At 39.1% G+C, this 16482-nt stretch overlaps 1 protein-coding gene across 4 annotated transcripts in view; it reads right to left on the bottom strand.

Annotated features, from left to right (window-relative positions):
• rptor (regulatory associated protein of MTOR, complex 1) overlaps positions 1-16482 on the bottom strand; it is a 182232-nt gene that overhangs the window by 17630 nt on the left and 148120 nt on the right. For 3 of the 4 annotated variants that reach the window (XM_040145423.1, XM_040145425.1, XM_040145426.1), the window contains exons 23-29: positions 16188-16291; positions 15236-15413; positions 15020-15130; positions 8365-8470; positions 2796-2910; positions 2524-2648; positions 1197-1322 (exon numbers count right to left, since the gene is read on the bottom strand). In XM_040145423.1, the coding sequence (XP_040001357.1) occupies positions 1197-1322; positions 2524-2648; positions 2796-2910; positions 8365-8470; positions 15020-15130; positions 15236-15413; positions 16188-16291 (865 nt within the window). The remainder of the gene's footprint in view (positions 1-1196; positions 1323-2523; positions 2649-2795; positions 2911-8364; positions 8471-15019; positions 15131-15235; positions 15414-16187; positions 16292-16482) is intronic. The other variant, XM_040145427.1, reaches the window with a different exon arrangement.

Below are 16482 nucleotides of genomic sequence, written 5' to 3'. Positions count from 1 at the left end.
CCAAACAGGTTAAACTTGCCTCCAACTTTGTCAGATATGACAAGTGTATGATGAATATGGCAAATGTGACAGGGTCAGACAGGTGGGGTTGATAACAGACTTTAAATTAGCTTTAAATTTGCTTTGAGTGATGGATCTACTCCTGATTTAAAAACTGTCACCAAAGCGGCAGAAACAACCTACAATAGTGTGGAAGAGGTGCTGAACTCTGCTTTCATTTTTCATTTTACTGCATCAGGTCAAATCATTTAATAAGAGAACAGTATGTTTATCATTCAAAATATGATACTTTATTAAAAGCTCACTTATATGGTAATCAAGACACATGCTATTGCTGTCAGTGAGCATTACAATTTGGCTGGGTCTGTTAGGGCTGGTGAGCTCTTCCAGTACCTTCATGGTTACTGTGCCGTGTGCATTTAAAAACTCTTGGTGTCACCTTTTATTCAGAGAATAAATTCTGACTGTCAAAAAAATTACATGATTTAATTTTTACCAATCAACATTGCAAAAAAATAGATACATTCATAAATAATAAGATGTATGCTTAATCAAATTAATCCATTAAAGGCTTTTGCTGCTATAGCATTAATAGGTCTGGTGTACTCAGTAACCTAAGGTGGTGAATGACAGCTTTTCTCAGCGAACTTTGGGTAGCTAATTCTATCGTAAGTAACATTACTGAGTCAGTTCACTACCTTTATGGCTTTTTTCTACTTATGCTAATGTTAGGCTACCATTTAGAGTTACTACTTAGAATTATGTAGTAATTGTCAACTGTGGCCACAAAGCTGTTAAGCAAAAGTTATAGTTATAGGCTAAGTTTAATGAAAGAAAATTTTCAAATGAGATGTTTAAGAATTTGTCTCAGAACTAGAGCTTCGTCTAGATTTTACCAGATAAAGTACCTAATTTCAGACCTTTTAACCGAAACCCCCCCTTCGGGATCATATGGTCCAAAAAGCTGCTGCAGATAAAAGTTGTAAGACTTAAAACCTCAACAAAGCACTGGAAAACAATAAAATGCAGCCTACCCCTATCTTACCTGGTAGCTCTGTAGGTGGGGAAGTGTGGGAGTATGTCTGGGATGGGGTGGACAGTGGGGCAGTTATCGAATTATTAAAGGAAGTAGTGTACTGTGGGAGTATGTGAGTGTTGGTGGGGGGCACATAGTAAAATAGAGCTTTGATCTTTACTGTGAGCGCTGGCAGAGGGCTGACCTCGAGTAGTGGGCAGCATGTCAGAAAGACCCTGCCACGCCGTCACCATCTCTGGGTTCTTCTGGTCTGCGAAGTTCTTCCAGATGCGTAATGCTCCATCATCTGGAAAGAGGGGAGGGGTGGCCGATGGAGATAGAAAGATACAGAAACGGAAATAAAACGTGAGACCCAGGAAAGTTCAGTGGATAAGCAGTGAGGAGCAAAGGCTAAGGCCGGAAGAAGCACTCAGACCCAACACTCGCCTGTATTCGTAACAGATTTGGAAGTGCAAGTTGAACTGTGCAGAAGATTTGATGAAAACCTTGAACTCAGACTCTTTCAAAACATGCAACACACACACACACACACACACACACACACACACACACACACACACACACACACACACACACACACACACACACACACACACACACACACACACACACACACACACACACACACACACACACACACACACACACACACACACACGTGTGACGTGACCATGAACACACATAGACACACTTCTCAAAAGAATCAATAGTGAGTATAGAGAAGATTTGATGTAGAGTAGCATCTTAAAAAGCTCTATGCCTTAAAGTATGCTGTCGGTGAGAAACAAAGTTAAGCATTAGTCTTTAACCCTAAAAACCTTTTGTCTGAAAAGTGTAGCTGAAAGAGAGGTAAGACACCAAGCCAAAGATAAAACATGTCCGTGAACTCTTCTAAGGAAGCTATTACAATCCATTAAAGCCTCCACTTGTTTTACAGCCAGCGTTTTACTTTTTTAACACCGTATATTTTTTTTATAACTCTTTCTTCCCTGATATCCCTCAGAGCATGTCTGATGGAGAAAAGCTGAATAAGTACACATCACATTTTGATGAGATGGAATTGAAATGTATTAATTCCTGAGTTTTGATCAAGTTTTCAGGAGGTGTGCAATGAAATACCACATTTATATTTAGTTTAAGGTTACATTAAGACAAAGCAAATGTGTGTTTCTGTGTGTCTTAATGTAGAGTGGTTTTCTACAGTTCTTCTGGGTTATGAAGATAAAGCCATAGAGGGTAATTGCTCTGTTTTGTTGATGAATGATGATGAATACACATGAGTGATTTGTGTATGTGTGTTTGTGGGGGTAAGAGTCAAGCATTTAAGACTCATGCTACTACAAATGAGTCTCTTTGCGATTTCCATTGCGCTGGTGGGCGTGAACTTTTGAGCTGCTTACTCAAGGAAAATTTTACTCATTTGAGTTTTTACTCTGTGCATTACTGCATGCTGTAGACATTTCCATGTTAGTGTATGTGTGTCAAACCTGTTGCAGTGAGCAGTAACGAACAGTCATGTCCATTCAGGTACTCCATTGCTGTGATGCGAGTGTAACGAGGGTTTCCGTTGTAGAAATAGTCCAGCCTCTCGCCCTTCTCCCAGTCCCAGAAACTACAACAGACATACACACAGTCTTTAGAATACAAGCTATATTTCAATCACATTTTAAACCATCAAGTATGAAACTGAATCATTTTCATAATGGTCCTCTTGATATAAAATTATAAAATCATCAGCGTGAGTTTATGTTTCCCTGACCAGATGCTGTCCTTGTCGGCCACAGCAATGCAGGTGTTGAAGGGGTGGAACTTCACAACAGACGGTACTCCAGGGTTGCGGTTGATGAATATCTGATCATCCAGACGGGAAACACCTGTGAAGGAAGTGAAGGCGGGTGAGGGGGGTGGCAAGCCAGAATGGGAGCAATTGTTAAAAAGAGGACAATTTCTTGAGAAAATTCCAGGTTGGATTCCTAATGCAGCTGGGGTGACCCATCCTGACCCTTCGAATAATTACACTTCAACAGCAAGAAGCTCTATAGTTCCAGGCTGTCCATTACAGATACTTTAGTAGAGTTTTGTACAATACAAGCCTGTACTGCTTCCATGTAATATCGACAACCTTGCACAATTAGTCTGACAATGAAAAAGGCTCCAGCCATCTCCTGCTTACTCTGTTTTTGTATATTACCAAAGTGTCTGTGAAAGATCAAAATGGCAGTATTACAACGTGAAACAATATAAAATAACATGAGTACTGTGACAAAGTGTAGCTTACTTTAAGGTCCACTACTACAGCAAACCCAGTTGTTTGACTCGACTTGCAGCAATATATACTGGCATGTCCAAGAATACCTAGGATACTGTGTGGGGGCTTCAGGATTTGCTCCTCAGCCTGTGGATACTACACCTGGCTGCATGTAAAGGTCCCTGGAGTTGGGCTGACTCACTATATATAGTGCATTTTACTGTTAATTATGGAGTTTCTTATTACTTTAACCATCTCCAGTTCAATTCTTATTTCTGGAACATGGAGAACTGTTACCTCGTCTCTCAACACTTTCTGTCTCCCCTACCCTGTCTGTGGCTATGCCCCAAGCCCATTGGTTCCCACTGAAGACATACGTGTTTGAAAATGGCTCATAAATATATTGTGTAATTTTTTAAAGAGGCTTATGATAATCGACTTATAATATTTTGTTAAAATGTCAGGAAACTGTTTAGTTTTTATTAAACGTTACTCTAACTTAAAGTTCTGTAATTGAGGATGGCTAATTTGTTTTTAAAATATATTTCCAGAATTAACTTGAAACCAGATGATGCCAGTGGAGAAGCTGACTAATCTGTAGCTGTAAATAGGACAGGACAGAACAAAGGAAAAACAGAACAGAAATAAATCAACAGCTACAGCGCATTTATAACACACTTTTACAACTGGAATGAAAGACTGAGTATGGGAAAAAAGTAAGGATTACAGCAGTGCTAGGGTGTTGTTAAAAATAACAGGTGGAATCAGAGGTAAAGTAAAAGACAGGAACTAAACATATGACATGAGATATGGTGAGGAAAAACTGCCTAGATGTATATCCCTTTGGCAGGTTTTGATGTGACTAACACAGTGCCAACACGCCAGTGCAACTGATAAGATCACTGCTTCACCATATGTTGTCATGGCAACAATACATGTTGGTTCGCCAGGCTGTCCTTGGCTAAATGAACGCACTCTCGAGACCACAATAATGAGATGAAGAAGAATGAGGGAAAATCCATCAAGAATTCATCACAGATGCAGCTGTGATGGGAAAAAATTCTGTTGGAGGGAAAAGTAGATACAAGAGCAAGATCATCATCATTGATTTGCTTTTGTTTGTGTTGTCTGATGGCACATTCGATATGGAACTACTGTAAAATCTGAAACTACCCCGAGGACTTAAGACGCGCATGGTGATTTGGTACATTTTGCATCAACCTGAGAAGAAAAAACAAGCAAGATCAGGTTTACACTTTTTTTCTCCTTATTCCTAGCTTTGCTGCCTCATTCTCGCCTCCTCCATCCTCAGTCTGTCTCTCCATCCTCTTCTCCTCTCTTCTTGTTTCTTTCTGAAGGGAACAGAATGAATTAGGGCAACCCTACTATCTTTCTCTTTCAAAAAACTGAGGATAGAGGGGAATTCAATGATTTAGTGAGCATTCAGAATGGAAGGGAGAGATGTGCGTGAGCAAGCCTCAGCTTTGACGCCAATCGCCTCGTGACTGTGTGTGTGCTTGCGGGTGTGTGAATGCATGGAGGGGGCAGCCGATGACGTTGGGGCTGTTAGCTATTCTGTTTGAGAAAGCTCTGACTTCATTTGGGTAGTCTGGGTGTATGCTGGCACCCTGGGTTCTTTAATGTGTAGGTTTGTGTGTTTGAGTATGTGTGTGAGGGGAGTCCTGTATAACTCATAAATGGGTTTTTTTTTCTGACTATGGATTGATATCAATCAATCCTCTCTCATCACTGCAAATCATCTGCACACTCACTCACATGCCTGAAAGAAGAACTGCGCACTTGATGTTTACCAGTTTGGCCATTTTTTTGGACAGGCTGGATTTCACCCACATTTTACCTTCATCCAGCTTCAAAAAAGATTCAAACATGATTCTGGCAAAATCTCAAAGCTTGTGCTCTGTGATCCCAACATTGTATTTGGCACTACTGACCACAGAGCTACTAATCAGAAAGGACTCTTCTAACATGGGAAGATTCCTATCCTCTAAGACAGGGACTATTTTCTGGTGATCATCAATTGTATATTCAAGTAGGTCAACCTGTCATGTGGAGCCCCTCATGGCTCAATTCTTGGCAATTAGACCATTGGTAAAAAATATTTCCCTACACAAAAAATTGTTTGTTTTTTTTTAACTTCGTGACTATAGCTTTGTAGAGTTGCTACATACTACATCCAAAAAATAAACGTAGTTGTGCTAGAGTTGTTGGTAGCTAAACAATAATAAATAGATGGGGCTGATGCCACAGCTTTAATGCACACCTTGGATGAAAGAGTTTGGGCACCCATGGTCAAAATTTCTGTTATTGTGAATAGTTATGTGAGTAAAAGATGAATTGTTTTCCAAAACGCATTGAAGTTTAAGATGATTGATTTCTTTAATAATTTAAGCAAGATTACTTTTATTTCCATCTTTTACAGTTTCAAAATAACAAAAAAGGAAAAGGACCTGAAACAGTAGTTTTGGGCATCCTGCATGGTCAACACAAGTTTCACAGCTTGTTAATGCTGTTTGTAGCAGCTAAGACTCTTTCATTTCTTGTTTTGGGGATTTTTCATTGCAAAAGGCTTTTAGTTCTGTTGGATTTTTGGGCTGTTTCGCATGAAACAGTAGTTTTGGGCATCCTGCATGGTCAACACAAGTTTCACAGCTTGTAAATGCTGTTTGTAGCAGCTAAGACTCTTTCATTTCTTGTTTTGGGGATTTTTCATTGCAAAAGGCTTTTAGTTCTGTTGGATTTTTGGGCTGTTTCGCATGCAGTGCTCTTTTGAGGTCTATCCACAGACTTTCAAAGATGTTCAGATCGGGGACTGTGAGAGCCATGGCAAAACTTTCAGCTTGCGCCTCTTGAGGTAGTCCATTGTGGACTTTGAGGTATGTTTAGGATCATTATCCTGTTGTTGTTCCATCAGATGGTGGGATGTTTGCTCCCAGAATATGCTGGTATTTAATTGAATCCATTCTTCCCTCTACCAGTGAAATGTTCCCCTGGCTGCAACACAATCCCAAAGTTGATCGATCAACCCCCGTGCTTAACAGTTGGAGAGATGTTTTTCATGAAATTCTGCACCCTTTTTTCTCTCAACGTACCTTTGCTCATTGCGGCCAAAAAGGTCTATCTTAACGTCATCAGTCCACAGGACTTGTTTCAAAAATACATCAGGCTTGTCTAGATGTTCCTTTGCAAACTTCTGATGCTGAAATTTGTGGTGAGGACACAGGAAAGGTTTTCTTCTAATGACTCTTCCATGAAGGCCATATTTGTGCAAGTGTTGCTGCACAGTAGAACAGTGCACCACCCCTCCAGAGTCTGCTAAATCGTCATGAGGGTCTTTTGCAGTCAAACTGGGGTTTTGATTTGCCTTTCAAGAAATCCCACCAGTTTTTTCCTCTGAAAGTTTTCTCGGTCTTCCAGACCTCACCAAAAAATGTTTTGCTATCTTCTTACAGCCTTCTCCTGCGTTGTAGGCCTCAACTATTTTAATTTTCTGAGTTCTAGGCAGCTGCTCAGAGGAACCCTTGGCTCCTGATTGTTGGGACAAGGTTTGAGGAGTCAGAGTATTTATAAAGGTTTAAAATTTGCATCACCTTTATCTGACTTATCTGAGATCTCAAATCTCTTGGGGTGCCCAAACGTTTGTATGGTGCTCCTTTCCTTTCTTTTTCACTCTAAAATTGTACAAAACTAAAATAATACACTAATCCTGCTTAAAATGTTGAAAAGAAGGTTTCACCTTTAACCTTGTCATTTGGAGATCAGTTAATCTTCTACCCCCTTAACTTTTAACAGTAACAGAAATTATGACCATGGTTGCCCAAACTTTTTAATGCCACTGTATGTACTGTATATGAACAAACAGCCTTAATTCCGATGTGAGATTTGCCCTGATTGTTGCTCATGTTAAATACACAACTTTTTAAAATCTGTAGTATTTGATTTTTTTTCCGCTCACTTGAGCGGAACTCCACAACAAGCTGAAAACGCACACATGTGACATTTTTATAAAGTTGCTATTGTTAATCTGTTAGCAAACAATTTCCCATTTAACATCTAGCAGACACAAGACAACGTTAGCGCTTGGTGTTTCTGTTTTGTTTTCCTTTGTTTCTGCCCACCTGAAAAACCTGATATTCCAACCTGATAACCAATATCCACCCTCCTTTTAGCTTCTGGTCTCCAGTAATAAAAACTATATTATATAAAATATTTTGCCTTTAGCTTGTTTCTTTCTTCCCCAGGTAAATGGTAACTTTGTCCAAATGTCATTTGGTGCTGGGCAGAATGCGTGCAGTGGGTTTACCAGATGTTTTTGGTACTTTTTTAGCTGCCTGCTACTGCTGAAAATTAGGTTGCTGGGAATGGTAAAATGAACCATAGAGAAAATGTTGCATAAAACCAAAACAATGAGCTAAGAGAGGCTAAAACACGCCACAGATCTACTGAGTTGTATGATAATTGAGAGTTTTCCCCTTTGAGTGACCCCTTTTATAGACTTACTCATTTGATCCATTTTGAACCCTCATTTTTATGTATGTTTCCTTATCATTTCATATATGTATGTTTCATCTTTTATGAGAACAGAACTGATATTTTACTTACTCCTTATTTTTTCAGCTACTTATTTTATTGTCTAATGCTATTCCACCTTTATTATTATTTTTATTTTGATGCTCTTTGCTTAGGTTAATCACACTAATTCACCTCATATATGAAATGTGCTCCATTAAAAAAAATGTCTTTTTATAAGATATGAGAGGGGTCATGTCATGTAATGGCAATGAGATTAAAATTTGGGATGACATTTAATAATAGATTTCATTTAATTTCCAGTAATCTCAACAAATGAATTCTTCATTTATAGTGCAGTCCAGTTACCTGCAAATTACTCATGTAAATTTCCCCTCGGGGGATTAATTAAGTCTTATCTTAAATAAGTAAGAAGACTGTTCTTGCCAGAAAAAGTTGTTAAATGTAAATGGCTTTTTGTTTATAAGAATTTCAGTTTGGGTTTAATTAATGTGTATAAGGGAATACATCTGTGTTTTATGTGTTCACTAACCTCTTTGTGTAATACTCCGGCTCTGCCTTCTCACACGAGCATTTCTCAGGAACCTCCACTGCCGCTCCATCCTCACCTGACTCTCCAGGTCATGCTCCTCTGGGATCTGAAATGACGGGGACAGAGAGATTCACGTTGTCACTACATTTCTAACATTTCTAAGGATGAGCAGATGGTTTACACATTTTGCCACCTTAGTGAAAATACACAAATGCAGTGGAAGTACAAAAGACAGTAACTGTTTTGAGTGGACCACATCAGTCACAACAAGCATCAAGAGACGCTGCCTAAAACAATATGACTCATTGGCTCTAAACCTGGTTTAAATTTCAGATGCCATGATTGCTACACTGATTAATGACAAAGGGTCATCATGGAAGTTTCTAACCTGGGTGTATTTGTTATAAGGCAGATTAAAGGGAACCACAACACACATTAGAGAAAGATAAACAGGCTGTTTGAATGAACTGCATTGAAAAAAAAAAAAAAAAAAAATTTTTAGCTGCTGGCCTAGAAAATATGGCATATGCCAGGAGCCTCTTCCTAGTGCTCCTCTTCTTGGATTTTCTGAGTTTCATTTTTGCGAGATATGAGAGAGATATAATAATGAAAATGAAAATAAAAGTTGGCATCAAACATGAGTTTTTAGTTTTCTTGTAAACAAAGTTATATTCAGGGTTACTCACCAGAATGCATTGTGTACTTCTTCGTAGACTAATTAACATGCATTTCCTTTCCCAAGAACAAGCAAAGCTGATTTCACGATAATTCTGAAACCTACAATGTTTACATCATGGATGTATTACATGAAGTGGACATTGGACTCCAAATGGGACCCAAGACTCCATGATGACGTGCACAGTTACTATGCTCAACTGCTGTTTGTTTGCCAAGAAATAGTTGCAGCAGTTAACTCCTGCTAGGACAACAAATTGTCATTTTTTACTATTGTGTTTGTGTACGGAATCAATTAAGATAAAGCTATTTTTTAGTGAGCATTAAGAGTTGTTGGTAGTCATTTTTTTATACTCTGGACAAAGCCATGTTAGCTCTTTCCTTTTCTAGTCTTTATGCTAGGCTAGGCTAACTATATACTGACTCCAGCTTTATTCTAAACACACAGACACAAGATTGATATGTATTTTCTCATCTTATTCTCAGAAAGAAAGCAAAGAAAAATATTTCCCAAAATTTTGTACTATTCTCTTAAGGCTTAGAACCTGACAGTCAGGTCACGATATGATCCCCACTGAAACTATTGTGCTTATTGACAATAAAGTTTTCAACTTTTCTGATCATAGTACAGGCCTGGATTACTTTGCCAGCTACAATGTTAAGTGAAGTTCATGCTCAGATAATGAGTCAAGGTTTCAAGTTCACTTTATGCATTCACATCTCACCACATTTGTTGAGCAGAACGACAATATGAAAAGTATTAACTTCATTAAGTCTTATGTAACAAAATGGCCCCCGCTGATTTTGTGTCAGCTGTATTTTAAGAGAACCGAATGATTCCCCTTATTTAACATGACATTAAATATGCAGAGTGTAATATAAAGCTGATTTATGTAATTTTACTGCTAAAAGTATTAAAGCTGTAAATTAAAAACTCGGACTGTGCTATTATTTTGCTATTATTATTTGATAGAGAAATAAATAAACAACAGACTTTAAACAACAGAGAAAAACTGCAATAGTGCGCGTGTTTTTACATGCTGGTTGCCAGGGTGTGCTTATTAAGCACATTTCTACAGCGAAGCCTCCCATGCCCTCTGAATTCTAAATAGGCTGACACACACTCACACACACTCACACACACACACACTCACACACACACACACACACACACACACACACACACACACACACACACACACACACACACACACACACACACACACACACACACACACAGCTACAGTGCCATGTGACTATACAACTACTGTGTATAATCAGTATTCCTGTAATGTCTTCACTCTGTGTATGTTGCTTTTAGGTAAACGCAAAAGTTAAAACAATTTTTACCCCTGAATGGAGCTTGTGAATACATATATTTCTATATGAGATTCTGTATGTAAGATTGTTAGTCAGGTTTATCTGTACATCACAAAGTGTCTGTAGGGTTTTATGGTTCCTGGCTGAGCCTGGGAGAAGAAGGATTTAGCAGTCAGACAGAGGTTGACATATTCCCACAGCTGAGAGAGACAGAAAGTGTGTGTGTGTGTGTGTGTGTGTGTGTGTCTGTGTGTCTACCAAGGTAGAAGCCAGCTGATACAGTGGTTCCCAGGGTTGTGGTTGTGCACTGTGCCAACTGTTAATGTAATGTATAATGAGACTCTGAGGTAAAAAAAAAAAAAAAAAAAAGTCTGTCTGTGTGTGTATGTGAGACTTCTGCATACATCCTTCATGAGGTCTTGACACTTTGAATATACAGTAAAATCACTAGTACACTGTATGGCTATGAGTATTTGGACACCTGAACACTATGCACATACTGTATGTAATTGTTAATCATCTCATTCCAAAACCATGGAGATTAATATGCTGCTATAGCAGCCTCCAGTCTCCTGGGAAGACTTTCCACAACATTCTGGAACCTCAGATTTGTTTCTGTTCAGCTGAAACAGCATTAGTGAGGTCTGGCACTGAAGTTTGGCAATGAGACGTTGTGCTGGATCGGGTTGAAGTCGGGGCTCTGTGCAGGCTAATCATGTTCATCCAAACCAAACTTTGAAAACCATTTGTTTTTGATTGAGAGGATTTGCCTTCAGCAAAGTATTGTCACAAAGTTGGAGGCAAATGATCTCTAAAATATCATGGTACTGTAGCGTTAAGATTTCCTGATAACACTTTACTTTATGATTTGTAATTTCCTATTTCTTTCCTATGAGGTTTCCTGGAATGAACTATGTAATTCATTACCAACAGCAAGAAAAATTCAAAGACAGTTATCAGAGTTTTGGAAGTTGTTGGTTAGAGTTTAAAAGCACTTGGTTTTAGCAGAACAAATTATAGAACATTTGACAGATAGAAACTTTGGCATGTCGCAATAAAAAAGCACAGGTGCAAAAAATAAATTGAATGATGGTTATATTCCATTTTTCTTCAGTTTCAAGGTCCTAGCATTGTGTATGCTGGCTCACTGTGACACCGTCATGGCTTCCTGGGACTACTGAATAGTACTATTACACTATGACAAGTCAAAATGTCTGCTGTGTATGGGCTAAAATCAGGGTCAATAAGATTTTGAGCTTGTAAAGTGATGTTCACAAATAAATCCAAAAATTTTTAGTCGTATATCAACCTTTGCAAATCTTTAAAAATTAATCTACATGAGAAATTGAAGTTTGTACAGGTGTAGAAAAGATTTGTATTTGTAAAAAAAAAAAAAATACTGTGTGAATAAAATCTGTGAACAAATGATCTCAGTGTTTAGGTAAAACAAAGACAATGTGAAAAAACTGCCGTTGTGAAGATCTGTGTACATATACAAAGCAAAAAACTGTGTGTAACATTCAGTGTTCAAAGTTACATGTATGAATTTGACCGTCTTTATACTTGGATCTGATTGGACAATGACGATCCAACCACAAAGCAGAGTGCAATCAGAGGGAAGATGGTTCCGTTGTTGGAAATGCGTAGTAGATTTTCAAGATGGATGATGTCGCGGGCTCTTCCATGTCCCAGATGTATATTTGATGATGCTGTAGAAAATAATGGTAAACATTTAATGTGTTGTATACGTGTACAAACCCACCTGGGTCGCGGAGGGACCCGTGACATCGTCCTTCTTGAAAATCTACTACACCTTTTAGGACCTGCGGCGGGGACGAAGGCAACAGAAGCATCAGCCCTCTGATTGGACTCTGTTTTTTGATTGGATCGTCATTGTCCAATCAAATTCAGGTGTCAAAGATTTTATTCAAACAGTCTCAATTTTTTTTATTTTTTTTTTACAAATAAAAATCTTTTCTACACATGCACAAACTCAAATTTCTCATGCAACTACAAACTTTACAAACTAATTTGAGCCCATAGCCGTGCACTTATTCTTGACAGAAGTGCTCCATTTACACCACTGATTCATTACTCATCTGTTATTGGAAATGTTATTTTTTGTACGGTATATAATGAAGTATTTGGTTGCCTGTAGAAAAATGTCTACATTTTTTCTTCACGTTTACCTAACTTGCTCTGTACTGACTAAGAGACTCTGTTACACTAGTAATTAATTAAAAGGTTGCCAAATGAACATTAAGTCTACTGATGTGCCTAAGTTTCTATACATCCTACAAACAGGGGTATGAATACACACATTTCACATTAAAAACATAATGGTGACCTTACAGCAAGATGAAGAGCTTCGTTGTTTGATGTATTTGGCTGAACAACATGAAACGGTCAAAAGAAAACACTGAGTGTGAGCACTTAAAAAGAATGGGACCAAGACTGGGGAATACTGTATATACAGCTCATACAGCGCACAAAGTCAGCGGCCAATCTACTTTTTGGGGCATACAGAGTTGCCGCACTGCATGTTGAGAAATGTATAGCACTGCTATACTATACTGCTTTTGGTTCCAAACTGCATATGACCATTAAGATTTTGTTCATACTGGATTGAGTGTCCTAATCTGGTCCAGACCTTCCTGCCACAACAGACAAACAGAATATATTATCGGACAGTATACAACATATTATCTGCTCTGGTAAGAAATAATAATAATTAAAAAAATATATCACAGATGTCAGGGATTGTGAGCTACCTGGTGGCGGGGGTGCTTCATCTTGGGATCGGGTTGCTGCACTGAGTTAAATTTGTATCAACAGCCCAACTTCCCGTGGCTCTGTGTAACCCTCGCTCCCTCTCTCACACACTCTTAAAGCTATAGCTGGGGAAATCTTTTTCATCAGTCTCTCTCTAATGTGATGAGAGTCTTTAATGTCCTTGCTCCTCACACACCCCTAAAATTGTAGATGGAGATAGATACACACACACACACACACACACACACACACACACACACACACACACACACACACACACACACACAGACACACACACACACACACACACACACACGCACACACACGCACACACACACACACACACACACACACACACACGCACACACACGCACACACACACGCACACACTGCTCTCGTGCTGCTGACACAGTGATATGATGACCTGTATGCAGACTTTTGAGGCGTGCTCACACGCACAATGCTTTGTAATGGAGGGGAGTTTTATGGCAGCACTCAAAATTTTGCCGACACAGCATTCTTATATGCTCCTCGGCAAAACCCCTCTCCTCCTCCTCCTCCTCCTTCTCCTCGTCCTTCTCCTCCGCCTGCTTCCTCACTCACTCCTCCCATCCAATCATTTCCTTGCTTTTCATCACCTTTTGTTGCCACTTCTGGCTCCTTTCCTGTTCATCCCACCGCTGTGCTATTTATACAGAGTTTTAATTCACTTTCAACTACTCTGTTTTTCCTCTTCTCACTTTTCTTCTCTTCTTCTGCTATCAATGCCTCTTTTTTTTTTCAAATTTTCAAATTTTTACTTTCATCTTTTTTCTTTTCTTTTTCTTCCACCTTCACACACACACACACCTTCTTTCAAACCTCTTTCTGCCCCAAATGTTTCTGTGTTGTAAATACTTTGACTTAAATCTACTTTTCTTTCCACCCTCTTTCTGTATCAGCGACTTTGTCTTGTGCACAAGTGAATATCTATTTTTCTCTCTCCACTCCAAAAGCCTTCTCTTTTCTCCTCTATTTGACCCGCATGCTTGACTCTTTTTTTAATGATTCCCCCCTTCATTTAACCCCGACAAGATGTGCTGATACCATTTGTTTCACTTCTTTTTTTCCCAGAGAAGATGGCATGTTTAGAGTTTTTAAACAGATGGGAGCTTGATTTAATATATAATTTGGCACCAACCACTGTGCCTGGTAAAAAGCACTTCTTTAAATCTTAAATTTCACTTGAGAGGATGTTATGGACTCTGCGAGCTCAATTATTCAGCCGTACAAGCAGCAGGTACTTTCTCACACTGTGATTGGTCCCTTTCCTGCTGTTTTCCATAGTACTTCATTATCTTTTTAGATCAATTCTGTAGCACAGAGCTCATGTCCTCAGATGGCTCAGTAACTCTTGAAGCCATTGTAAAATGCATGACAAACGTGCAACTATGACACCACCAAACATTAATATCTATGTAAAATTGAAAATTACCTGTCTTACAGTATAAAAGGACTCTTTTGTTGCTTAGCAACCACTCTAAGCTGCCGTTCAAGAACCAGACCGCTTGGCAGAAAACTAATGTGAAAATATTGTTCTTAAATGATTGATCAAAAAAAGATGGATTTGCTTTTTTCTTATTTAATTCAATAATGTGTTACTTGCATTTCATCAAAGCAATAACTCACCTGACATGCTGCTTTATGCCTGTTCTGTTGTCAATGTGAAGCAAAACCTTGTGGCTTATTGTTGAATTTAAAAGAACGGGTTTGGACACAAAGAGTTTTTATCGGACTCTGTCATAGGAATAACTGACTGGCAGGAATGAGTGACGGGTGGAGACAAAGATGGTAAAAAGGAAGAATGGATGGAAAAGAGAGAGGACAGACAAAGCTGTGGGGACGCTACCTTCATAACAGGCTGAGCAAAATACTTTGCACTCCAATCACACAGGCCTGTCTGGAGGGCAGGACTGATGTAGTTCCTGTGACCACCCGGCTCGTCACCGTCTTCAGCTGCCTATACACGCACACACACAAAAAACGCAGTAGCTGTTAGTTACTGTTTATTTTATCCACGTACTGCCTAAGCTAGACACATTCATTCAGCAGGGTCTTCCTCGACCTGCTCTGGTCCCTTGTCGAACATCTTGCGGGTGCGGGGGAACTGGTGGGAGTGGGGTGCTTGTCCTCCCAGTGTTGGGGTGTAGGGTGGCCGTGTGGCTGGCTGCTCTCTGGTCGGGGGTTTGGGCACCTCATTGGTCAAACTGGAGCTGCTTGTGCTGGGCATGGGAGGAGACCCACTGAGGGAACAGAAAAATTTACAAAAAATATTTAGGAAAAACAGGCAGAGCTCAGACATTTATGTAGATATTATGCGGATATTATTTTGAATGGAGAGAGTACAAGTCTTGCGCTGGCACCTTATCGAGAACGATGCATAACAGCCAGAGAAAATCATTCTGACTGCATCATAGCTACACAACTGTGGGATTTACATTCTGTCTTCATGGAAGTATTTCATGTTTCAATTTCAAAGGAGAAAAAACTTAAAGGATGAGGACTATCTTAGGGAAACCTTCCCAACAGGACTAGCCAGAAAGTTTTTCACATCTTTTTTCTAAAAAAAGGTGTTGGTAAAAAAGTTGGGGGTGTCATCTTATAATTAGTATAATCTTTTCAAAATCAAATTGCTCTTCCTTCAAATGTCTGTTTTTATATCTATTATTTAGTGTGCTAATAAGGATTTTGTTCAGTAATTTTTTAAAAAATGTGTGTTTTTGTCTTTTTTATGTAATTATTTTCTCTATTATGCTCTTGTCCATGTACCATCCATATTATGCAACATGTAGTGAAATTTAATGTGTTGCCAGAATGCCTGTGAAAATAAGATGATCCGTCTTAAGGGGCTTATGCTTGAATATGTTGAAAAGGTTTTTCGTACTGTGTACTTCACTAAAAGAAATTCAGCATCTTGCTAGAAGGCTGAGTGAGCTGTATGGGCTTTACTTTAGGCTTTACTGTAATGAGTTTTCTGTATATCTGGGTATTCATGGGTGTGAGACATGTTCCCTCACCCAGCCTGGTGAATGTGTGTGCCCTTGCTGGTGGGACTGGCTGGGGCCGACTGGGTAAGAGATCCAGAGTCCAGGATCCTCTGAGGCCGAGCGTTCATCGTTGCCTGAGGAGAAAGAAATTGGGTTAAGATCCCCATTGTTTAATCAAATAATCCCTCTGGAACTTGGAAATAGTGTTAAAATGTGGAAGGGGTACAGGGGATTCAAATATTTTAGAGACAAACCTGAGGACAGATAAATATTACAAGCAATACCTAAAATCGGGACACTCTTCCTGCTGTAACAGTGCATAAAA

This window comes from Xiphias gladius, chromosome 15 (genome assembly GCF_016859285.1).
Source record: "Xiphias gladius isolate SHS-SW01 ecotype Sanya breed wild chromosome 15, ASM1685928v1, whole genome shotgun sequence".
In the NCBI taxonomy this organism is placed as follows: domain Eukaryota; kingdom Metazoa; phylum Chordata; class Actinopteri; order Istiophoriformes; family Xiphiidae; genus Xiphias; species Xiphias gladius.
This window is presented reverse-complemented; position numbering and strand designations above follow the sequence as displayed.